This window comes from Martes martes (genome assembly GCF_963455335.1).
Source record: "Martes martes genome assembly, chromosome: 6".
Lineage (NCBI taxonomy): Eukaryota > Metazoa > Chordata > Mammalia > Carnivora > Mustelidae > Martes > Martes martes.
Genome location: NC_137893.1, coordinates 73,033,287 through 73,058,297, shown reverse-complemented (window position 1 = coordinate 73,058,297; position 25,011 = coordinate 73,033,287). Strand labels below are relative to the sequence as shown.

The following is a 25,011-nucleotide window of genomic DNA, read 5'->3' as shown; positions in this document are numbered from 1 at the left end:
CTGCAAGCTCCAAGGGAAATGTTCTCATTTATTCTGGAGTACATTTAAGCCATATAGTATGAAAACTTTCTGTGATTCTTTTGAAGGGTGAGGAGATCAGGATTCACTTGGTACTACAGATGAGGATTGCTTTGGCTACTTATCAGTTTACCTTCAAGATTTTGGCCCACATACAAAATTTACACAATTTCAGAGCATAGGCACCAAAAGAAAGAAACATATTTTGATAAAATGAGCCTTCTTCATGACTTTAATAATCTTTTGAAACCATATAAAAATGAAGAACTTTGGTTAAGAAGACTGAAAGACAAAATTAAGAGAAACTCTCAACGAAATCAAAATAAACAACTTGCCATGCATAAAATGTAAGTGAAAAAGAACTTCACTCTTTGCTTCCTCTTCCTCTTTTTTTGGATAAGAGGTGGAATGAGGAGTCCATAGAACCACCTATTTATTTCTCAATATTATCTTGAGAAATATTTATTATCCTGGTTATTTAATTTTTCTATCTGTAATTAGAAATCACAAAGGCTGCCTGGAAGTTTGTTGGAAGAAGTCAACAAGTCAAGGTATATAAGTGTGCTTTGCAAACCATCAAGTCATAGATGCGCGAAGGCATACAGGGAGGCAAGACACTGGTGTTGGAGCCTACCGTGGTGACCATCCTTATAACCTTGGCTGTCATACAGACCTCTGAGTTTCAGGATTGTTTTGCATGACTTTTATGATCCTTGCTATTCTAGACTCTATCTCTAGAGTTCATCATAGCTTCATATAAGCAGAACTTCTTTTCCAGAATTTGCCAATCATACATGTTGGACTCAAAAGATCACTGCAATATGTATCAGATTTTTTGACTTTTCCCCACTGGAACGAAAATTACTTTCTGTGATAAGAAAAATTCCTACAGTAAAAAATGTTGACTAGACACTTGCCTGAAAGCTGCCTCCTCCAACTTTGTTTTTTGTTTTGTTTTAATTTTTTACCTTATGAAGCCCATTTTTTGAGAGAGCATATTCTGGGCTCTATCAAACAATAAGTCATAGTTGTACATTCTAATAAAGATACTTGCTACTTAAGAAGAAACATGCAGAATTTGAAGCAAAAAAACCACTATAATAGAAATCTGAGTCTACCTAAAATAATTAAACTAATTCACATGTAAAGGCAAATTTCAGAGGAGTAACCTTTTTTTCAAAGAAAAATTAATCAGATTCAATAAACGGTTTAAATGGGCAGAGTGGTTATCAGGGTATGAGAAGCTATTTGGGGTTACGTGTGACTAAGAGCAGGAATTCATGCAGGGTTTTAGATTTTATTATGTAGAGATATTTTAGGAGAAGCTAGGCTGAACTGGACATATTTGATTTTAGACTTCATAAAACTTTTAGCTTTCCTGGAGACTGCTATAGGAAAGGAGGAAAATCAAAATATTCTCAATGTACAGACATGCCACAGCACGTGTCTCCACACCTATTTAATTCGGTAACTTCCAATCACTGGAGGAGATTCTAATATCAAGTAGCTGTTTGTCAGCAAATGTGCCTAAAAATAATTTTAAAAATCTCTGCAGGGAAGCATATTCTCTTTCTTAGGTCCACATATTTTCTCAAGATGACATGGAGTCTGGTTACCTTCTCTCTGTAGAGGTAAATCATGCATGATATAGCTAATCATCTTCATTGTCTATGTAAAAGCAAATGAAAGTTAAGGTTAATTTTCTTTTTTTTTTTTTTTTTTTTTTTTTTTTTAATTTTTTTTTTTAATTTATTTATTTGTTAGAGAGAGAGAGCGAGCGAGCACAGGCAGACAGAGTGGCAGGCAGAGGCAGAGGGAGAAGCAGGCTCCCCGCCGAGCAAGGAGCCCGATGTGGGACTCGATCCCAGGACGCTGGGATCATGACCTGAGCCGAAGGCAGCCGCTTAACCAACTGAGCCACCCAGGCGTCCCAAGGTTAATTTTCGATAAGTGAATTATGCAAACATAACTTACATCTTTATATTTGGCTTTGGTGATAAGGCAACATAGAGAACTCGTGCAAGGGTTGTGTGCGCACACACACACAAGCACACATGCACGCACACACACATGCACAAAAACTCGAGCACTTTTTCTGCCTTGTTCTTATTCCTTTCTGAGATCAGATTCCTCACTTGAAATAACATAAGAGGTTCCCCCCAAAAAGTCTGCTCAGCAAAGCTTCTATTAATACAAGTGTTTCTAATCAAGTATTTCTGAAATGTTTACAAATGTCTTCAATCCAGCACAATGAAGGGTATGTTTTTGGGAAGAAAATGCCCATCGAAAGTAGAAAAACTACCAGTTAAAAATCACAATACATAAAAAAATATTTTTGAAGGATAATTTCCATTTACCTGATAGGTTTTTCCATAAAAAATTATAAAATATTTTAAAAGAGAAAACAGAATATTTCAATAATCTTTGTTTTAGTTTCTTCATCTTAACAGTCAAGGAACTGGACTAGATACTAAGTTTTGTTTTTTTTTTCCAACTCTAATATTCTATGAGATTTTAGTCAACATGGGAAGATGTTAAAATGTGTCTCATGTTTCATTCAATAGTAATAGAAAAGGTGACTTAAAATTATATGCCTGATAATATAAACCTTTTATTTTACAGGTAATAAAATCAAGTCCCAGGGAAGTAACATGACTACCCAATGGTGCTCATCTGTTTGGGCATCCATCAAAGTCACTGCTTCCAAATCTCTTTAATCATCAAATGTTTTGCTTTCTTTTTGTTGTTGTTGTTGTTTTTGTTTTATTAAAGACCCCAGATCCCCCTCTGTACCCCTGGAAATTCTGCTATAGTAATTATGGGATGAGGTCAGGAATCTAATTTTTGAAAAGAGATCCTCAATATTTTGACTTGTAGTTAGAGGTAGGAACCATAGATCCACATCAGACTACCTGGGATATAGTGATGGAGGGAAGCAGGTATGTTGCCCAATTCTTGGATAGTCTCTCCAATGTAACACAGCAGCACCTTCCTAATGGGTCCATCATTGTACACCACCACTTCCCTTTCCTTCCCACCCTTCTAGATGAAAAGCATATGATGTAAGTGACATCACTTGGTGTCTACGTTACTTTTCTCTGATAGGTTTCCTATGGAAAAGGATATATTCTTGAAAGAAACAAGAATTAAAAGCATGGATCTAAACGCCACAGAAATAGAAACAATTTTAAGAGAATATTATGAAAAACTATATGCCAACAAACTGGACAACCTAGAAGAAAGGGGTAAATTCCTAGAAACATATAAGCTACCAAAATTGAAAGAGGAAGAACTAGAAAATTTGAACAGACCAATTACCAGCAAAGAAATTAAATCAGTGACCAGAAAACTCCCAACAAACAGAAGTCCAGGACCAGATGGCTTCACGGGCAAATTCTACCAAACATTTAAAGAAGAGTTTATGCCTATTCTCCTCAAACTATTCCAGAAAAGAGTGGCTCTCTAGCCCTTACTTATCATCTGCTCCAACTTCATACTCTAGACGTTTTATTCATCTCAACTCCTATAAACTCTCCTTATTAGAAAACATGAATCTGTCTATCATCACACAACAGTCTTGAGCCTTTTAAGGCAGTCTGGGATTTGGAAATTATTTACTTTACCTCAGATCATGATGTATAATGCAATGAATTTCTCTTAATTGTTAAAATATATCATAAGAAGAAGGTCTTTGAACACTTATGTCACTAGACTTTCTCAACCTTTCTGGTAATAAAGAAAAGCTTAAATAGAATTCATATCTAATACCAACGTTGGTTTTATAGAGAGACAATGGAAAGCAAAGTTGCTTCTAAGATCTTCCATATAAAAATCCAAGCACTTCAACATTCATACTTCCTTCAGTTCTCAATATAGATCTTGTGTTCACTGGATGCAAATTGTGGCCAAAATACACATTACTGTTCTTATGCTACTCATGGATGCCAAGGTTTAGTTTAAGGCTTTTTTTTTTAAATGTAGAAACTGTAAGAAATATATTATAATTCAGCTCTCAATCAAATACCATTCTTAATATTTCTTGTTAATTAAAAAAGCGAATTAGTTTTTGTCTACTAATTTTGGGGAAAAGTTAAAAAAAAAGAAAAAGGAAATGACTTACCTCTAAATACGCCTTCAAATAAAGGAACTTAACTAAAAGCTATACAATTTGACAAAAAATTAGAATTCAACATAACTGAATTTCTTTTCATATCCTATTTAAGGATTATTTGTTACTGAAGTTGACAAAATAAGATTATTTTTAAGTCCTGTTGTTTCTAAGGCTGACTCATAATATGGCTCTGGGGATCAAGTACTCAGTTAAAGCCATAATAGACTACCGAATGATATACAAAAGATTTTGTGAACATTTTATGTTTGCTTTAGAAGCCTGAATTATTAAACCTGTGACAATTTTATTTATTTAAGAGAGTAAACAAGGAAATCAATGGTATTAGTCCATCCTTATGTCAGTTAAGAAACTATTTATGAGCTGTATTTAGAAATCTACCAAATGTTATTAATGTGTATAATTCTTATTTTTCAATGTAGTTGGGGTCAAGAAAGTGGTCAGTTAATATATTTACCTCAAATGCCTTAAGTGGATACCTATTAAAAGGTATACAAAATATAAATAGTACTGTATATTTTCAAAAATTTTAAATAAACAGAAAGATACATAGGTATACAGGTTATAATTTCAAAGTCAACACTAGCACATATGTTTTTCTTATCTAAATACATACTAGGATACTTCTCATTGCAACACATGCATCTACAAACACATGGCCATGCACATAACCTTGCTTCCTGCCACTTGCAAGAAAGTTTGAATATACAATATAGTACATTGTTTCAACTTAAAATCATATTGGCAAATTAATGAGGATGGCATTAAAAAATTCTGATCTAAGAAATCAAAATACAGTAAGATAATTATTCCATAGATTAAAAACACTGAAGACTGATGGGAAGTTAAGATTGAAATCGTTTGTCCCAGTGATCTTGAAAGACAGAGAAGAGACAGGATTGGCTGTAAACACTCGGAATGTTCTGTTTGGCAATTAGAACTTTTGTCATCTAGCAATCCAGGCCAGAGACTCAGACCATTGATGCTGCGGATCTCAAAGAAATGGTATAGCTGGGGGCAGTCCTCCGCACGGCAGGGGGCGCTGATGGAGATCTCGAGGCCCATCTGGAAGGGAGACGGCGATTTGCTGGTCTAGCCGGTCGGGAAAATCCTTTTCCATGAGAAGATTTCACTGCCATGGATTCCTAAGAGACAAAGGAAGACATCCATCTCACTATACAAGCACCAACAATTGATAATATATTAATATATTAATTGCTTAATATATATTATGGATCCCAACTTCAGGGGTGATGGACTAACCTATTTAGAAGCGAGTAACAGCACAGATATCTGAAGAAGGTGATTGTCTAATATTTGTGGTCTTAAATCAAAAGCATCTCACTTTTAATGAGGAATATGGTATTTGATAATCTTGTAGATCTTTTCACACTGCCACATTTTCATACAGTTGATCTCTTTTTACAACTAATTATGAGTTCAGGATTCAAAAATTTGTGTTAGATAACTTTGAAGATGGAACTATAGGTGTTTATTAGTGGGACATTAGGATGGTTTAGTGTTATTAAAAAACAAAAAGATAATATTTTATAAGAGAAACCGTGCTCATTTATGTCAAGTTATTGGCACTTTCAGAGGTCATAAGCAAATGGCACACAGATCACCAAACGATTTATCTGATGCTTTTTTTCCCCACCAAGAACCACTATTACTACTTCTCAAAAATTTCAAAATTGTCACTAAAATATTTCAAAATATAACTTCATTGTTAATACAGAATCATTATCTATATTGGGCATTATTGGATGGCTTAAAACATTTTCCTTCCTGTCCCTTCCTTTTCTTTCATCTCTTCTTTCTTTTCTTTCTATTTTAATGGAAGAAAAACATTCTTAGACCCTTGTAATTGAAAAAAAAAAAAAAGTTTCCACTACACATTTTATACCAGTATTATTATTGACTTTCCCAACAAAGCCTGTGCTCTTTCATCTGAGATGGGTAGTGAGGATGGGCTCTATTTCTATGACAATAACCTGAAATTTCTTTTTCTGTCTTTGGAATCTTATTTTTTTTTAGATTTGCTCCCACAGGTGGGGGAGGGGATGAAAAACGACACTTAAGAATCTATGGTAGAGGACCCCTCCCAAACCTGCAACCAATGCAAAAATGTAGCTGATGAGTATTTAGCCGGTATCTTATACGTGTTTCCATTTGCCATCTGAAGCTTACAGGCCTCCCGGGTATTTATGGACTCAACTAAAAAATGGAGAAATACAAAACCAGGGTAATTACTTGTACCTTGTACAAATAGGCAAGGTTTCTGGTAAAATGGATAAACACTGGTATGTTTATGAGATTGAAAGCCACATAAAAATAATTTTTTTTACACCAGAAGAAGGCAACCTGCATAGCTTAAAACTATGTTGCATACACACTGCATTTTGCAAAAGTATGATTTTTTGAAATATTAGCTAATTATAACAACCTGTCACCACGTAACTTTCTGTAAATTATGCATAAAAAGGAATTGTTGGGTACCTCTTTGTTGTAAATACCAATCTCTTCAACTATCTTTTCCTCCTATAGCTAAGGAAAACTATATCCTTTTGCAAACAGACTGGAACAAAAAAAGAATAACAGTTTATTTAAATACTTTTTTGGGAGGGGACAATTTTCACGTTAGGAATTTACACCAATAAGAATGATCTTAATAAATTTTAAGCTATAATATTTTATTTCCATGTACGGCCTTTGTGCTCCACAAAAAAAGAGAACTTTATAAAGCATTATTTTACAATGTGTTAGACCCATAGTCACATCCATGTGACTAATCCCATGAGAAAAAACATGAATCAAATGTTGGGAATGACTGAACCAATCATAGCCAACAACTGAAAAGTGCAAGAAATTATTTTTAAAATATTTCCAATACTCTTTTAAAAATATAAACACTAAATGAATAAAATTCTATAAACCAATAAATGCACATTTGGAATGTTTTTTCAAGAAAGAAACAGCAAACATTGGATCTTCTTGAGGTTCTTGGTTCTACTTATTTTATTTATGTTGTCCCATTTCAAAATTTTAAAGAAGTTGTAAGGTACTATTCCCACTCTTAAAAACCGTATTTTAAGAGGTTCGTGTTAACAATCCTAAAGTTTACACTTATTCACAAATAAAGGATCAAGAAATTAAGAAGATGCCAAACCATGTGCCTACATTCTATTTATATAAATGGGCCATTGACTGAACTCTGAATCACTGCTGCATATAGACACAGTCCTCCCAATACAGGTTAATTGCTTTCTCACCTCTGTTATCTTTCTCCAATCTACTCCTTGCTTCACTTGCTGCGCTCCACACATAGTTGGCTTTTGCTGAAGCTCTTGTTCTAACTGAAGTATTTCTAAATGCTGACTTAACGTGGGCCCAATGCTGACATCAGCATTACATCTGGTCCAGTTATCCTGGAAGCATTTAGAATTTTGCACTGCAGATCCTGTGGATGTCTCATAGGTTTTCAGCAGCTTTTCCACAACACCATAATTTGACCTAGGATCAGCTGATCTTGGCCGACCAGACAAATTACTGGGTCTCCAGTCATGCTCTTGGAGCATACTGCGGTAACTGCTGGTGCTCATGTGTTCCTGCATTTGTTTAACGAGGCCTGTTGTGGATATTGTGGTGGGATTGTCAGGCACATTTTCTCTGGGCACAGGCACGTGGACACTGGTTTTCAGAATATCAGACACATTGTCATTTTCTGAGATGTTACCTGTATGAGTAATTAAGGTATCACAGGGCTTACGATCTTCAGATGATTCTGAGTAGCTTTGATTTTGCTGTATTGCCCGAAAATTTCTATCTGTTCTAAATACGATTCTGTTAAATTCATCAGTCTTTGCTGCCAGTTTTTCATTTCTAGTTGTTCTCTTAAAGCCACAACTGAAACTTTTATGTGGGCCACTGCTCTCTGTCACCGAGGAGCTACAGTCACTGCTTACATGAAGATCAGGATGAGCTTTAGTAGGGTGATCTGGAATCATCTTTTCACACTTTGGCTTATCGGGAGTCAAGCAGGTTTTCTGAAACCACAATGGAGAGGGACTATTTTTTGCACTGATCCCAGGGTCATACGACCACATGCTAAGTCCAACATTTTCATTACATGAAGGCTTGTTACCTATTTTGGCTTTGGGGGCCAAAGAAGGAGACACGATACCATCTTTCAAAGTCTTGCCTTCATTTAGACACAGGATAGGCATCTCATTGTGCCTCAAAAGGAAATCAGGACTGCAGTTCCTTTCATCTTGACCCTCTTGGGCCACCTGGCTGCAGTGACCTAAACTTTCCTTCAAACTTTCATGAGCTTTTTCAGAATAGGAGCTGGGAAAATTTCGAGATGTGCTTCTTGGAGGAGGAAGTGGTGGAATTTCATTTCTTTGCAGATCAATTGTATCAAGTTCACATGTCTTCAGAGAATTGCTTTGGAGCACATTGGTACTTAGGTTCTTCCTATTTTTCTGCTTTTCTTTTTCTAAATTGAGGGGAAGAATGCCCTGGCCATCATTGACCATGTGGTCTCTGTGAGGCATATTAATTACATTTGGCATTTCCTGAAGAAACGAATCTGACTTCATCCTAAACAATTATAAAACATGATATATTAGTGATACTTTTATTTAGGATGAGTTCTCAAAAGAAACCATGGCTTAAGCAATGAATTTCTGCAATACGAAAAGGACTCCCAACTTCCTCAAACAGCATTTTCACATAAATTCTCTAGTCAAAACCTCCAAGTCCTTTTTCCTGAAGGATAAAGCCCACCTCCCAATGTAGCACTCATGGTCTACATGCTCTGACCCAAACTATCTTTCCATTATATTCCCAAACTGTCTCTTACACTCAGACTAGACTGTGGAGTCTTTGGGGTATCTGCCACTGGTTTTCTCATTTCTACAGGTTCCCTTCTACCATTTTCTCATCTCTGCTCTGCCTACTGAATTCCTAGTCATTATGTCATGGGAGTTCAACTTCCTTCTCTTGGATTTGAAATGACATTCTAAACTAAGCAGTGTGACAGAAATCTGAATACAAGCTCAATGAAACATGAGTAATACCAAGTGGAAGGTGTCATTTGGGCTTGAAACAAAAGTAAGAATTTTGGGGGTGAATGAAAGGGCATACAGGCAAAGTGAGCTACAATAAAAATAGGTGGATCTTCAAGGACAAGAGAGTATTTTGGTATAGCTGGATCATAAAGCAGAGTGGGAAGGAGGAAAGAAATATTAGGCTAAATTGTAATGTAAATGTAATGAATTAGAATTACATACTAATTCAAATACAATACTTGAACTTTCCTTCTGATGTGTATGGAGTAACAAGGAGAACTTTATACCAGTTGTGGTTTGTAAAAGAAAATTGGCAAGTGAGTCTTTTCTAAGTTCAATCAAAACAAAAAACCTAAATAAAGCAACAAGATAAATTCACAAGTTAAACTGATCATACTGATAAATATAAATCATATTTATATCTCTTCAGCTTGTAAAATGTTACAAGATAGAATTCAGTAAAATGCAGATAAATACTCAGTAATGGAGAATGGTAGGCAAAAGCAAAATGGCCAGGTAGAGGGCAAAATTATGTATAAAATATGGTTGAATAAAAAAATCTATTATAAGCCAATACAAAAATTCTTTCTGAGATTCCTAAGAGCTAAAGAGAACTTAGGGTATTCCTAAGAGCTAAGAGAAACACTGCTGCTGTTTCTAAGAGGAACACACTCCTTCACTAGGAGATAAATGTTGATCCTAGAACAATCCATCTTTACTTACCTTGTAGAGAATTCCAACTTATTTTTTAATTTGGTGAAAACTTACTTTTATAATTATATTTATAATTATATAGGTGCTAAACTGAAATAGCACTGTTTACTATCATCGTATATGTGTGCATGCATACTTACAATAGGTTGTTCTGAATTATGTATGCTTCCATTATATACATAGTAAATGTAGAGAAATAAATGACTTAAGTATTAAATACTCCACTAGAACATCATTATATAATTAAAACTCCACATTGTTAAATCTTAAGATATTTTAAATTGGATTAGCCCCGCTGCGTACTCGTCCACCAGCCAACACTCAAAATGAGAAAGAACTACACAAGAAGATACTTGTTACATTATTCTGGAAAGTGTCCCTTAACCAAACACCAAAAGAGTGCAGTATTCCTCACAGTCAAGTTATGGAGACAATGAGAAGATTTGGTTTAAGAATTAGTAAGCAGAGAAATATTCAATTAAAGTTCTTATCTCCTATCTAAGATAACCCTTTAATAACTTATGGTTAATTCACACGAACCAAGTATAAAGAGGAGGCAGTTTGGATTCATTCACTGAAAACAGTATTTGTCTTGATTTTCTGATATAAAATAATCGTAGATGTATCAGCCCACCTTCTGTGGTTAGACCGCTTTCGGATTTCCTCTTGAAAGCTGCATAACTCTTCACTAACTTTGGCAAGTTCTTCAAGAGCCTTTATACATACAAGCAACAGCATGTTAGCGCTTTGAAATGTAAATATTTCTTTAGGAACAGTTCTAGGCCAATCACAGTCTTACTTACCAAGTTCAGGGCCCCAGAACACCTCCTGCTCTCTTCCCTCCAAGTCCTCAGACCAGGGCAGGCCTCACAATCTTTTTGGTTCTCTGTGGCCAAAGGATCCATAAACCCTACTTTGGATTTTTTTGTTGCTTTTTGTTCCTTACACATTTTATTTCCCTCGCAGAGTAAGCTCTGCTCTGTTTTATTTTCTTTTTCCAGACCATCCCTGTGATTTATTCCTGTAAATTCACATCGCCCTGAACTAGGGTCATTTGGAGATTCCAGCACTTGATCTCGAATTGCTTTCTCACGATCATGACTGATGATCTTAGCACATTCATTCATGTTGATTTTCCTCCGAAGCTTTACTTCATGGCAAAGCTGCAAAGAAAACAAAGATAAAGCTTTTTTCTCCTCCTAATTTACTTGGTCAATATTTTTGATACCAAGCACACTATTTTGAGTTCTCTTTGCCATATCATGATATACTCACTACCCTGGGGTATTAATGCTCATGCCTCTGAGTAGTGCTTCTAAAATCTGATCAGTCAGGGGTACTTGGGTGGCTCAGTCGTTAAGCGTCTGCCTTCAGCTTATGTTTTGATCCTGGGATCTTGGGATTGAGTCCTGCTTTGGGCTCCCTGCTTGGCAGGAAGCCTGCTTCTCTCTCTCCCACTCACCCTGCTTCTGTTCTCTCTCTCTCACTGTGTCTCTCTCTCTCTGTCAAATAAATAAATAAAATATGGTTTAACTGATACTAAAGTGATGTTTTAAAAATATATGATTCGACGTGCATGCCAATGGCGAAGTTTCTAAACAGTTGACGGTATCATGTAGTGAGTGTTCCAGTTCATTCCACTCCCCAAGTGGACATTGTGCAGTTGAAGGATGTTTCCATTGGAAGATATGTTGGTGCTACTAAGGTATTGCTAGGTACCACTGAGATTTTTTTTTTTTTTTTTTTAAGAAGAGATTTTGTTTTTCCCCAAAAAAGCTTTCTCGGGTACCTGGGTGGCTCTCATTAAGCGTCTGCCTTCAACTCAGGTCATGATCCCAATCCCAGGGTCCTAGTTAGCCCCGCATTGGGCTCCCTGCTCTGCGGGAAGCCCGCTTCTCCCTCTCCCACTCCCCCTGCTTGTGTTCCCTCTCTTGCTGTGTCTTTCTGTTAAATAAATAAATAAAATCTTAAAAAATTAAAAAGATTTCTTATCCCAATTAAAACACATGTGACCTGTCCTATGTGATATGAGAACTCCAAGGTTTCCATCATTTATTGGTCTATATTAAAGTGGATCCCAAATTATTTCTTGATGAGAGTTTAGTTTAACCTGCAGGCACTCACACAACTCACCCCTAAATATAGGAAGTAAATGGCCTTTCTCTTTAGGCTTGAGCTGTGGGAAAGCTTGGCAAATTTCAAAGGAGTCTTTCAGATAACTATTTAAGCAAATGACTACATTTTATGGCCACAATCTATATCTACACCACATCTATTATTCAAGGAGGATAATATTGCTGTTCAATATTTACTCAAATCTCAGAGAGAAGCACTATGCAGAGTTGGTGGCTGAAGTCTATACAATACATATATTTCCATAGATACACATCTATCACTGGATGATCTCAGGATAGCATCAAATTATAGCCATGGAGCAATCATTTTGGTCCTCATAAAATTACTTGTTCTGAGCTATTGTGGACATTATGATTTGGGCTGACCTTGAGAGATCTGATACAAAGCAACCCTCAAAAGTTTATGCTAAATCTAAGGATGCTTATGGTGACATTGTCTGCTTTTTAAGGAGCTATGGGTAAAACAAAATTGCCTTATTTTCGAAATCAGAGACAAAAGTACTACTCCTGGGAAACAGGTTTGCCTTTGTCTTCTGAATATTGAGAAACATGCATCTTCTAATTTTTATGTTACTACAAAGATAGACTTGCTGCATGTAATTCACATAAAATCCTTCCTCCTGTCTTCAACTCCTCTTTTTGTTCTGTTTTGTTTTGAAATACTTCACCCTATGTAAAATTTTATTTACCATCTTAAATTCTCTTAGGATTTAAGTGAGGTACAGATAAGCCAATAATATGTTATTGATAGAAAACAAATTTATTTTGTACAAGAAAATCTGTGTTACTTCATACTCAGCACTTGTTTGTGGTTCTCTGATCATTTGAACAAAGGTGACAAGCAGAAAAGACTGCAATGTGATTTAAAAAAAAAAAAAAGAAAGAAAGAAAGAAAGAAAGAATTCCAGAAACCAAGATCTCTATTTAGGGTTTCTATCTGGATTACTCCAGGTTTCCAAATACATCTGGGTTTTGCAATAACATGTACGTCTGGGTTTTGCAATAGCAGTGCAATGATTGTGGATAGTGGCTGAGCAAAGAACCATTAGCATCTATCTTAACACTCAACACTGGGTCCTCCCACTGGAAGATATCTCTTGGAACCAAAGCACATATGCACATTTGGGAACCCACAATTCTCCAGTACATGGCTTAATAACTTGTGTCTGACTTAAAACGCACAACTTAGTGATATATGTTAAACAAATACAGTCTATTATGCTCGTGGAATGTTATAATTTTTTTCAAGTGTTGATGTTTAATTTTAGTTTAAAAAAATTCTGGATTCTCTGTGACATGTGAGGATACTTTCTTCCTGTTGTCCTCAAATTTTTCTACCCTCGTTTGTAGCCTGTAAGATGGATGTATTAAAGGTACATTCTTATGGGCTACAAAGCTGGTACTGGAAAAGAAATATGTATTATTATGATAAAGGGAGTACAATGCTAGTATTGAGGTATGAAAGAACATTATCTATGGGTATTCTGGGGAAACACATTATGCAAACACACTCCCAGTAGTGGGGCTGTATATTTCAGGCAAGACACAAATAGCACCATGGCTACTATCCAAGATGAAGAAAAAATATACAGCCCTCTATCTCCTTGATGCAGAAAGAACAGTATTTCTACAAACTATCATCCTATGTTTAAAACACGTTTAATGCCTGCTCATCAAAAAGGCTAATATTTACCATAGATAGAATCTTCAGAGTTGTGAGAATAATTATTTGACAATACCACAATACAATGTCTCACCAGATGGCAGATTATTTTAGCTCTATTGCTTAAACAATTGGCTAGACTAATCCTGACTCCTTAAATTTTTTTTTTTTCTTAGATACTAGAATTATCTGGTCTTCCAAACCTTTGGGAAGCAATGACCCGTGACTTCAGGTTTCTGTTTGGAGTTTTGGATTCTGATTTGACTTAGACATCTCCTTGTTTTCATCCACCCTCAGTCTTTGGATAAAGAGGAGTTAAGAGAATAAGCAAAACATCCTTTCCAAACTACAGAGGTATGAGCAGTGGATTCTCATTTCAATCGAATACACATTACATGTCTGCCTTCTCAGCTCTGTTACAGGAAGAGTTGAATAGTTACTCTTTTTAATTTTTCCTTGTAGTGTGCCGATTTATATTTTATTCACAAGCAATTACACGGCTGTTAATAAGAAAAATATTTATACTATAAACACATAGAGCACCAGCTTTGATAGCCTGTGAATAAAGGCCAAGGAGTCTGTTAAAAGAATTACTTTGGCAATGTGCAAAAACCACATGACAACATGGATGGCACTAGAAGAAAGCAAGATAAGTAGAAATAATTTTCAGTTTAAACCAGCTCAAAAATACATCAATGTAAATACTTGAAGGAAATATTCCTGGGCCAACAGAGAGGGATGGTTAATGGGGATAAAATGACAATCTGTGTCAGAGTCATGACATGTGGTTTTTCATAACCTTTTTCTTAACAAATGTGCCAATAAATGTGGCACATTCTGCCAGAATAAATATCATGTCCACCACCATTTTGATATACAACACTCCTTTCGATTATGCTGAATTATCTAATATGTAATTTCTTTTAGTAGACATGATTCATAAATCATTTCAGGAATGATCTGTATTTTAAAGCCCAATTGTAATTTTGCTAATATATGTTCCACCAATTACATTTTTCTTACATTTTCCTCCTGGGCCTTGTGCTTGAAAATTCATGCAAAAACAAAAACAAAACTCATTTTTTTTTAAACAACTCATTTTTGATACCAAGTCACTTTAGTCAGAAAATAATAAATTGCTACACTTTAGAGTGACATTTAAGTTCTTAATTTTCATGCAGGGTTATGAAAACAACAACAACAACAACAACAACAACAGCTAGTCCCTTCAATACCACTGGATAAGGTTCTGTTATTTTTGGTCTAGTAAATGTCATTGAGACTCGATGTGCATCTCTTAGGTAGAATAAGGAAAACAGAAATAGTTTCCAGTACAACAGAATCTCAAACAGAATTTTCATTCTGAGCTTTCAGTTTCAACGTATTCAAAACAAATCAATTTGTACCTCTTCTATCTTCTTCTGCATGATTTTCCACTGACTCTCCCATTCCTTCCTTTCGTTGTCAAACTGGTCCAGTAATTCCATCTTCTCCTTGTGCCAGTTAGCCTCTGTGTTCTCCCACTGCTTATGCAGGTCCATGGCAACCGTGTGAGTGTTAGTGAAGGGGTATTTCTGCTTGTCTCTGCCTTCTCAACTGTTTCTTGGAAGCTTGGAGTTGTTTTATTCAAAGCAGTCTCACTTGCCTTTAAAATAAAGCCTAATATAAACATAAAGAGAGAGTTCCAAATCCATTTGCTTTTTGGAAACATGTTATCACTTTGTTAAGAGCCATCGACATAAACAAACTATAGGAAAACCGTACTTAAGACAGAAGATGATTAACAATCTGCTTAAGAAGAACTAACACAGTTGGGACATCTGGGTGGTTTAGTCGATTAAGTCACTGAGTCAGGGTTGTGAGTTCAAGTCCTGCACTGGGCTCCATGTTGGAGCCTACTTAATTAATTAAAAAAAAGAAAGAAAGAAAGAAAGAAAAAAAGAATTAACACAGTCAAAAAGTAAGTATTGTCCAAATGGTTTTTTCCCCCTTTCTCAAATGGGTTTTTCCCCCTTTCTGAAACAAGTGAGCAAAATTATATTTAAATGCATATGTAACATGTAAGCATTCCTTTAACCAACCACCTAATCTAAAGGTGGAATTTTTGTGTGACTATCTAAGAGTAGAAGTATAAAATCCCACTGGGTGGTCTGTCCTATCCATACAACTGTGGTAGATTCTGCTGCAACAGAATTACTCCTGTTTTGATGCAACCGGATTTTGCGTTTCTGTGCATTGAAGTCCTGAGTAGTACAGGATCACAGTCTCTGTTTTATATTCAGAGTCGCGAGCCCATGACAAAATTGAGGACTGTAGTGATATGACCCTTGAGTTGGTAGTCAATCTGGGTGGGACTGACATAGCAGCAAAAAAACAAACGGAATCATAAAAATATGTTCATTATTTTAGTTCATCAAGTAAAATGTAAAAGCAGCAAAGCCATCCTGGGAACCACATGCTCTGAGTTTCTTCTAATGGACCATATACCACAATCTGTTTAGCCTACTGAATACAGAGCACTGAAGAAAACACTGCTCCATTTGCAACGATATCCTTGATCACATTAAGCAATGACTGAAATCATTAGATTTCTAGCATTTCGAGTATGCATATTTAGGGTTTGAAGATGCAATTTATTTAATTAACATTTATTTATTTATTTGGATGGCACGTGTGTGTGGTTGGCAGGGGGCAGGGGGAGAGAAACTAAGCGGGCTCCATGCTCAGCACAGAGCCCAACGCAGGGCTTCATCTCATGACCCTGAGATCTTGACCTGAGCTGAAATCACAAGTTGGGCGCTCAACTGACTGAGCCACTCAGGCACCCCGAGGATGCAACTTAAAATACCAGATCAGTAATTCTGTTATATGTCATCTAAAATCTCTGAGATTTATTTACATTAAAATGGATGCTACTTAAAGGGTTGTTACAAAGATTATATGACACACAGTAGGCAACATCGTTTGAGAAATCTACACATTTTCCCTAGTTCTTCCTTTAAAAAATCATGGTCTGACTTCTACAAAAAATAATTTCTATTAAGAAGGGCATATGGGGACCTGGCTGGCTTGTTTGGTAGAGTGTTTGACTCTTGATCTCAGTGTTGTGAGTTCAAGCCCCACGTTGGGTAAAAAGTCTACTTAAAAAAAAAAGGCAAGAAAAGTAAAAAAGGCAGACTGATACTTTTTAGTGGGTGAAAAAGAGTATTTAAAATGTCTGAATCACCATTGAAGATAATGATGGCCATTGGAAGTCTAGCTCTTCGGTTATCTGGGCCATGACCGAAATGTGTTAATTTACCAGGTGGCTGCTAATGCCAATTACGAGCACAGTGATCCCAAAGTCAATAGCTGTTTGGGTATCAGAGCTGTGGCATGAAGCCGACATAACTACTTAGCAAGCCCTGTTTGGTAGTGGCAGAAGATGGCCGTGTATTTTGTGTCCCAATTGTAAGATAAACATTGAAGACTAATTTTATTTTTATCAGACTGTTCTGAACATGCATATCCAAGGGGTAAACTGCTCCAAACATATTTTTTGAGCTGCATTCTATCAATGAATTATAATAGACTAATAAGGATAAAAAAAATGAGAGCCCTAGACAGGGCTCTACCTTCAAAAACAGCCCATAAATATTGCGATCTACATTGTCATTCTCATAAACAATTTGCTACAGAACCTTTGTCATTTTTACCTACTTCTTTGACAGTCTTAATACTGTGACTAATTCAGTTAAGAAAAGAAGCTAATTTCAGATCTGAGATGCTCTCATGTCTCATTTTATCCACTTGGCCATGCTGTTTTTCTAGTCTCATGTTCCATCTCCTCTGTCCATCCTCTTGTCCTTTTGCTACCTTCCACACCTGTGAGCCAGTGACCAGTGACCACAGTACCCAAAGCAAGTTGCCTAAAATAAGTACGTCAATGAAGATCTAACAAAATGAAGATAGTAAAGAATATACACAATCTTGTTTTCTGTTTGTTTTGGTAGATCTGTCATTAATCTTGATTACCTAGTAATCTTTTAATTTCATCTACTAACTACTCACAGGAAATGCATAGTGCCTAGTTTTTGACTGGCAGACTGCTTTGAAACTATATGTAATTGACTGTGAGCTAAAACTCTCTTGCTTACAATAGGTACTTAACACTGTGGTTTCTTAGGGAGAGTGGAGTGGTTTAAGACCTCAAGAGGTAGCTGCAAAGGTAACCAAGAAAATTATAGAAAGGGAGCAGATTAATTTTAAGCTACCTGGAAAGAAGGTGACAGCCCGTGTTTCGTCCTGTTTCTGAGCACAGGAAATATTCAGAAATCTTCACAAAGTTTCTCCTATAGTTACATAGCAAATGGCCCCAATTTTCCTTCCCTTTTCTAAACTATCCTTTTTTTTTTTTTTTTTTTAAGATTCTATTGATTTATGAGAGAGAGAGTGAACAGGAGCAGGGGGGAGAGGAAGAAGCAGGCTCCCTGCTGAGAACCTAAGGCCCTGAGCTCATGACTTGAGCCCCAGGCCGATGCTTAACCTACTGAGCCACCCAGGTGTCCCTCCAATTTTTCTTTCTTTTGCTAACTCTTCTTCTGGAATCACTTCCAGACCAAGGTTAAAAGGTGTCAGACTATTTTTTTTTTTTTTTTTAAACCTACCTGAAGATCATCCAGGAAAACTACTTCAGGCTTGCTTTTTGTAACAGCATTATACACGAACCCAGGTCATGTTGCCAAAGCAGACAGAATCCTGCACTTAACTGCGAACAGCCAAACTCATCACTTACTTTGGATCAGGGCCAATCTACAGAGCTTCCCCTTTCCACGGCCAGAGCAGTATCGAGTGCCAGGAAATGTAATGGTTATGGATCAAAAGCAAACCTTTGAAAGAAAATTCCTATAGAGCAATATCTGTGCCAAATTTTGTGGGAGGATTTATGTTGTCTTCCTAGCATCTATGTCATGTCATAAATGTCAAACGTAATATGACTGAATTTATTGCTTTCCCCTCCAGAAATACAATGGGGTCCATAGAGTAGTAGTGAGGATTACATGAACAAAAGAGGGAGAATGCTTAATAAAAGTGCCTCACAGGGTTTTGAATCCTAGTGGGTGCTCAGTAAATGCCTGTTTCTTGGTTTCTTCCTTCCGTCCTTCGCTTTTTCTTTTCTTCCCTCCCTCTCTCCCTCCTTCCTTGCCTTCATTTTTCCTTCTTTATGTTTTCTTTCCCTGGAATAAAACTTAACGATTTTCACCTTTATTTAATTAGAAAATTAATAGAAACAAATCTAATTTTGCAGACTCTCATGTTTTCAATGACTTTCTTTTGCCATCAGTATTTTTCAAATATTTTAAGAATACATGGCAAGTTGAACATTTAGGCAACTTTTTTTTAATTGTTAATAAAAATTTGAATAGACAAATCCTACATAAAACTGCTTTTATTATAATTCTCCTTAAATATTACAAAAATCCAACTAATAGGGCAACTTTGTAGGAACATAATGTCCTGTCATGAGAAGTTACGGGGTAAAGTGGTTCAGCAGATTCTAAAACTGAGTTTCAGTGCTCTCTACTGAGGCAAATACAAAAGTTCTCTTTGTTCCTAGTTGTCACTCTTTTCGCCCATGGATATTGGCATCTACGTGGGAGAGGAGGAAGGATTTCTGCCATCTGCATCCCTCTCTGTGTCTCCAACTCTATATCATTCACTTCATGCAGAATTTCATTCAGAATACAGATTTATTAGAGCAAATATAAAAAGATCGAGTGAACTTCATTAGTCATGCATGTGTTCTTCCCTCAACAAGGCTAAGGTAGCATTATATAATCTATGCAACCTACTTCTGAGTCCCTGAGGCTAAGGCAGGAAGCCAGAGTTGTTGGGTTGCGAGTGGGTAGCCCAAGCATGGTGATGGGTGGGAAATAGTTCTGCTTATCTTCTGCCCTACAAGCAAGCAGCATTTAAGAGAAACTCAGGAACCTCACAAAAAATTAATTTCCCAAATCAGTCTCAATTTGATCATGATAACACTTCTTTTTCTGAGGAGTGCCCCAATCTTCCTACACTTTGGTCATTACCATTTTAACCACCATCCCCCTCTCCCCGCATTGGAAACTTGACGTCAGCCAGACAAATGAAACAGTGTTATGGGTGCTGACCCTATAGCTACTTCTCTCTTCTGAGATTTTTGTTCTGAGTATTTGTTTCTTGCTCTCCTATTTCTTTTTTCTAAACATGCTACTTTTCATATAATCAAAGGTTTTTCATTTGTAGGAGGTTACAAAGGAATGTAGGAATGCTACACACAGTAGGTACAATCAATCTCACAATTCCTAGAAAAATCATTGGTCCTAGAAATGCTTTGCTTCTCTTTAACCTCGAGGGATGAGGAATTCCTATGCCCACACCCACTGGCGCTAGGTACCATTAGCCTCCAAGACTCTCTAGCTCTTTCTCCAGGCTGTTACAAATCACTTGCATCATTTCAACAAATTAAGACCTTACTCCTCCCCTATTGTTGAAAGATGCAAGTGCATCTTTCAAAGACAACCACAATTTGATTTCATGCAGGGCAAAAAGGAGTATTTTCTCATTGCTGTTTCTTGTTATTTCACCATGTTCCTCATGTTTCAAAAGGGCCAAAGCAATAATGCTACATGCAATTCTGAAGAAATCCTTCTTGCCTTCTCATTCGATTATCTTCTCTTTCCTTGTTTTTCTTCAGTTATACACTCATGCTAGAAAACATCCAGGATTAAAAAAGAAAGAAAAAAAGAAAAGAAAGAAAGAAAGCCTCCGAGATAGAGACACGCTGATTTTTCTTTTCTTAACTTAGAAAACGTTCGAAAGGAACTTCTGTCATGGATAAGTAAGTATCCAAAATTCATCAACTTAAACAACTAAAGATGTGGTGATAAGATTCCCAGCTAACCGCAGATTCACAGGTTATGAATGGCACACACTTCCACTCAGATTACAAAAACACTAGTCATGGAGTGAGCAAACCATCATCTTGAATGAACTACATTTATTTTTCATTGTAATTTTCAAATACTAACAATCTCATTTTCAAATACCAACAATCTCCAGGAGTGTGAACTTTACTCAGTAAATGTAAACAGTTTTCATCCTGATGAAAAACAGCATTCTCATAAATACATTTAGCGAAATTCCACAGTAGGTGAAGTGCTGCTCGAAGTACTGAGAAGCAGTGCTTGAAAAAGACCGTTTCAGAGGGTGGATGTCACTGTCAGCCCTGAGTTGAGAAATCCACCCACAGCAGCTGAACCTTGCTTCCCTGGAGTCAATAAAATCCACTACTCCACCCTGCTCACTGTTTTTAAGCCCAGACACAGACACTGAAAGAGGCAGATGTTGAACTAACCCTCCACTTAAACAGCGTCCATAGTTTAAGTCACATCAGCAGCAGCCCCTCTATATTTTGCCACAATGAGTCACTTGATAGAAAGAAACATACCTCTTTGCTCTGGGGAGAAATCCTATGGATGTTCCACCATAACTAGCAGTGGAAGGATAGCTAGGTTTTGTTGTTGTTGTTGTTTTAAAGACGAAAGTCTCAGCTCGGTGTATCTTGCTTCTTTGCAAGAAATGAGAGTGCAAAATCTGTCCAACTATTCAACAGAGCAGTACTGACAAGTCCCTTAGAAACCTTCAGCCCTTTCACAAATCAAAAAGCTGCTCAGCTCGGTGTCACAGCAGCGGCTGAGACGACCATGACGTCAGTTACTTGGAGGCGGCCTTCAAGCCAGTCTTCCAACCAGAACTCTGTAACTTTAGAGCAGCTCATACTCTGGGTAAACAACTCCAGGTCCAGGACATTTTTAGCTTTTATAATGGAGCCCAGTATTTTCAAACTTGCCAAAAGAGCTGGTGTTAATATCACACAATGACAATGGCCAATTTTAGATTTCATTTGGAAAAGTCAACTCAGTTTTTATAGGCAAGAATTATCTCCTTGCATACCTCTCTCTTTCCCTTTTTCAGCTGGAGTCAGAAAGCACTCTTCAGTGCCTTGACAAGTAGGTGTCTGGATGTGGCAGAACAACACAAGGAGCCGTCTCCAGAGATTTGTGAAAACGTATCAAACGTCTGAGAGATGCCTACTCCGCAACATTTCCAGGTTGTGCATGAACTTGTACACACATGCCTCTGCTCATGTTCGGTTTAAATGAGTTATAAGAAAGTGTCTAAAACGATTTTGTGTGTTTCGGCAAATAAGCCTGTTAAAGGTTTAAATACTAAGGTCTTACCCTCAAGTCTGAAGAATTTCCTGCGTGGTCATTAAAACATTACACATTCACTTTCACATGATTTTTTTTTTTTTTTTTTTTTTTTTGCCTGGTTCCAGATGAGTATTTTGTGGGAACTCAAAAGTTCAGTAATAATAACCTGCTCATGGTAGCACTTCAGTGCAATTGAAGGAAATCATGCTGTGTCTCGAAAGCCTGCCATCATGATTTCAAAAGCAATAACAACATAATGTTTATAGCAATAATAACGATTACTCAGGGAGAGACAGCTCTCTGCAAAGCTCTGCACTAAGTACTTGGAATGTATCTTTATCCTAGTTCACGCTCATAGCAAATGTATCTATTGATATTATTCACCCAGTCTTACCGATAAAACCCTAAGATATAAAGTAATTTCCCAAAGTTCATAGAAAGATGCCCATGTGGAGGAGTAGGGTTTGGAACTTGTTTCTCTAACCGGAGACCGGGGAATTTTGTCATGGAGATCTTGGTTTCCATCCTACTGCCACCACTCATCTGTGTGAAATTTTGAGTGTGCTTCTTCTGTTAAGGGATACTTATATTTACTTCCTGAGGTTGTTGTCAGTGTGTGAGGGGATACTTTTAGTGCCATGCACCCCCAAAATGGTAGCGTATTCCTGCTTCTATCCTTCCCAGGACAGGAGGAAAATCCTGGAGTGGGGGAAAAGGATTGCCCCAAAGCACCTATACAGAATTATCTGGTAACATTTCTGCCCCTACAATTTCTTCCACTCTGAACCTCTTCATTTCCATATGTCCTTTGTAAATATAATTAAGACTGGTTTTTAAATCCTATTGGGACTTCAGATAATATGTGGCTAAGTTATGGGAGAAATGATGTTGGGCTATCCTCTGTACTGTCACTCAACAGGATCAATTCCAATGCCCTCTTCACAGAAGTCCTAGTAATCATTTATCATAGGTGCTTCATCTGCTTCTTGTCATGGTAAAACTCACCTGAAATTATGCAGAACCAAACTAGGAATTTTGACAAGAATTTCACCCCACATCTATCACTTATTCTAGTGTTTACCAACCCTTTTGTTGAATAATTTTTATATGTATTACCTTCAATTTCCATGCCATACACACACACACACACACACACACACGATGAAAGGACAGGAAGGCAATTAAAAATTCAGCACAGGTGCTTTTGAATTTTTCCACAAAAAACGTTTTTAAAAAAACTTTAAGAGGGGCACCTGGGTGGCTCAGTGGGTTAAAGCCTCTGCCTTCGGCTCAGGTCATGATCTCAGGGTCCTGGGATCGAGCCCCACATTGGGCTCTCTGCTCAGTGGGGAGCCTGCTTCCCCGCCTGCCTCTCTGCCTAGCTCTGATTTCTCTCTGTCAAATAAATAAAATCTTTAAAAAATATACTTTATTAAAAAAACTTTAAGAAAAGTTCCTACAGTTAGGTACATACAAAGACCGAGGCTTGTATACTCAGCCCCTCAGGGATATCTGGATATCTTGAAGTGCCTGACATTTTCAAGCTGATGTCAAGAATGGCTGAAAACTTTATGGCAAAAATGCAATTCATGGTATAATCTAGATTGCTTTTATACCAATTTATACATTTATGTCTTCAAATATGAAATTGACCCAAATCATTGCTCTGCCTCTTGGAGAGAATTTGGAAGAATCATGCAAATCTGGTGCCATACTAATCCTATCTCAATGTAAAACTAATAGGTGAGGACATGAATAAAATAACATTTCATGTCAAGTAAAGGCAGCAACACCAGTTAGGTGTTGAGAAACAAAAAGAAAAATCCCAAAAAGGATTTAAAGCTGTCTATATGCATAATAATCTTGACCACAGACAAAAACATTTTGGAAAGGGTGAAACAAGAACATTGAGTGCATAAATGTCATGGCAGGTGTTTCTAGATGTAGAGAATTTTAGAGCCAGAAAGGACCTCTGAAATCATCTAGTCAACCCTCTCATTTTACAGCTGAGGAAGGAGGCCCTGATGGTACATCAGCAGGTCAAGGTCAGAGAGCCACTTACGAGCAGTGCTGGGAATAGAATCCCGGTCTTCTCATTCTTGGTGGAGTGCCTTGAAGTTTAAAATGCCAAGGAGTTCAAGGGAAAAGGATTTGGGGCATGACACATTGATTTCTGGCCTTGTCAACTTCTAAATTCTGTCTTCTTCTAAGTCCACATGAGGGAGAGGCTACTCCATCTTCCGAGTACAACATAGGAGTCAAATAGAGTATTTATCTTGATGACTGCCTACCTAAAGAGGCCTGTGTCCTGAGATAATCTGCATCTTGGGTCCGAATGCAAAGGTATAGGATTTTAATTTGGTGGTTGAAGAAAATCTGGGAATAAATGTTCCAACTTTGCCTTTAGTAGGCCAGCTCACATTTATTTATTTTATTTTTTTTCCAGCTCACATTTAATTAATAGTTTTCATCGAATGATGATCTTGAAACCTTACAAAGCAGTCATTTATTTAATTTCTTTATGCTATGGCAACTCTGGCTGTGTATGAGGCTGGGTGGCTTCTGACTTCTGGTTTGCATACTTTTTAAAGTCCCTTTTCTTTTACTCTTCAAACATATTTACCAGTTGAAAGGGTATCGTATTTCTATTTTCCTTGACAAGGAAATGGAAACAATTGGAAAGGGGATGAATTTGAAAAACTGAACTCATTCTTATGCATATTAAAATGTAGAGACTATTATAGGGCATACATTTAAAATAACCTTTCGCAGGGGAGGAGTCAAGATGGCGGAGAAGTAGCAGACTGAGACGACATCGGGTAGCAGGAGATCAGCTAGATAGCTTATCTAACCATTGTGAACACCTACAAATCCAACAGGAAATCAAAGAGAAGAAGAGCAACAATTCTAGAAACAGAAAATCGATCACTTTCTGAAAGGTAGGACCTGCGGAGAAGTGAATCCAAAGCAACGGGAAGATAGACCCCGGGGGGAGGGGCCGGCTCCCGGCAAGCAGCGGAGCAACGGAGCACAAAATCGGGACTTT

General features: G+C 37.0%; 1 protein-coding gene across 2 annotated transcripts; it reads right to left on the bottom strand.

Annotated features, from left to right (window-relative positions):
* Positions 1-2,786: 2,786 nt before the first annotated feature.
* On the bottom strand, positions 2,787-21,434 carry KIAA0408. 2 transcript variants are annotated; one of them, XM_080807280.1, is made up of 7 exons: positions 21,200-21,433; positions 20,406-20,459; positions 15,138-15,390; positions 10,737-11,096; positions 10,568-10,647; positions 7,420-8,749; positions 2,787-5,292 (listed from the first exon to the last, which is right to left on the bottom strand). In XM_080807280.1, the coding sequence occupies exons 3-7, from the start codon at positions 15,270-15,272 to the stop codon at positions 5,119-5,121; spliced, it is 2,079 nt and encodes a 692-aa protein (XP_080663406.1). In that variant the 5' UTR covers positions 15,273-15,390; positions 20,406-20,459; positions 21,200-21,433; the 3' UTR covers positions 2,787-5,118. The 2 variants fall into 2 exon arrangements, with proteins under 2 accessions (XP_080663406.1, XP_080663405.1); XM_080807279.1 differs by lacking the exon at positions 20,406-20,459 and having other exon boundaries at positions 21,200-21,434.
* Between the last annotated feature and the right edge of the window lie 3,577 nt (positions 21,435-25,011).

What these genes read in the sequence shown, in the direction of transcription:
- KIAA0408 (XM_080807279.1), bottom strand. Translation starts at nt 15,272, where the DNA reads ATGGACCTGCATAAGCAGTGGGAGAACACAGAGGCTAACTGGCACAAG. An exon ending in TGCAGAAGAAGATAGAAGAG is followed by an intron (nt 11,097 to 15,137) that starts GTACAAATTGAT and finishes TTTTCTTTGCAG; the next exon opens with CTTTGCCATGAAGTAAAGCT. An exon ending in AAGCGGTCTAACCACAGAAG is followed by an intron (nt 8,750 to 10,567) that starts GTGGGCTGATAC and finishes ATAATTGTTTAG; the next exon opens with GATGAAGTCAGATTCGTTTC.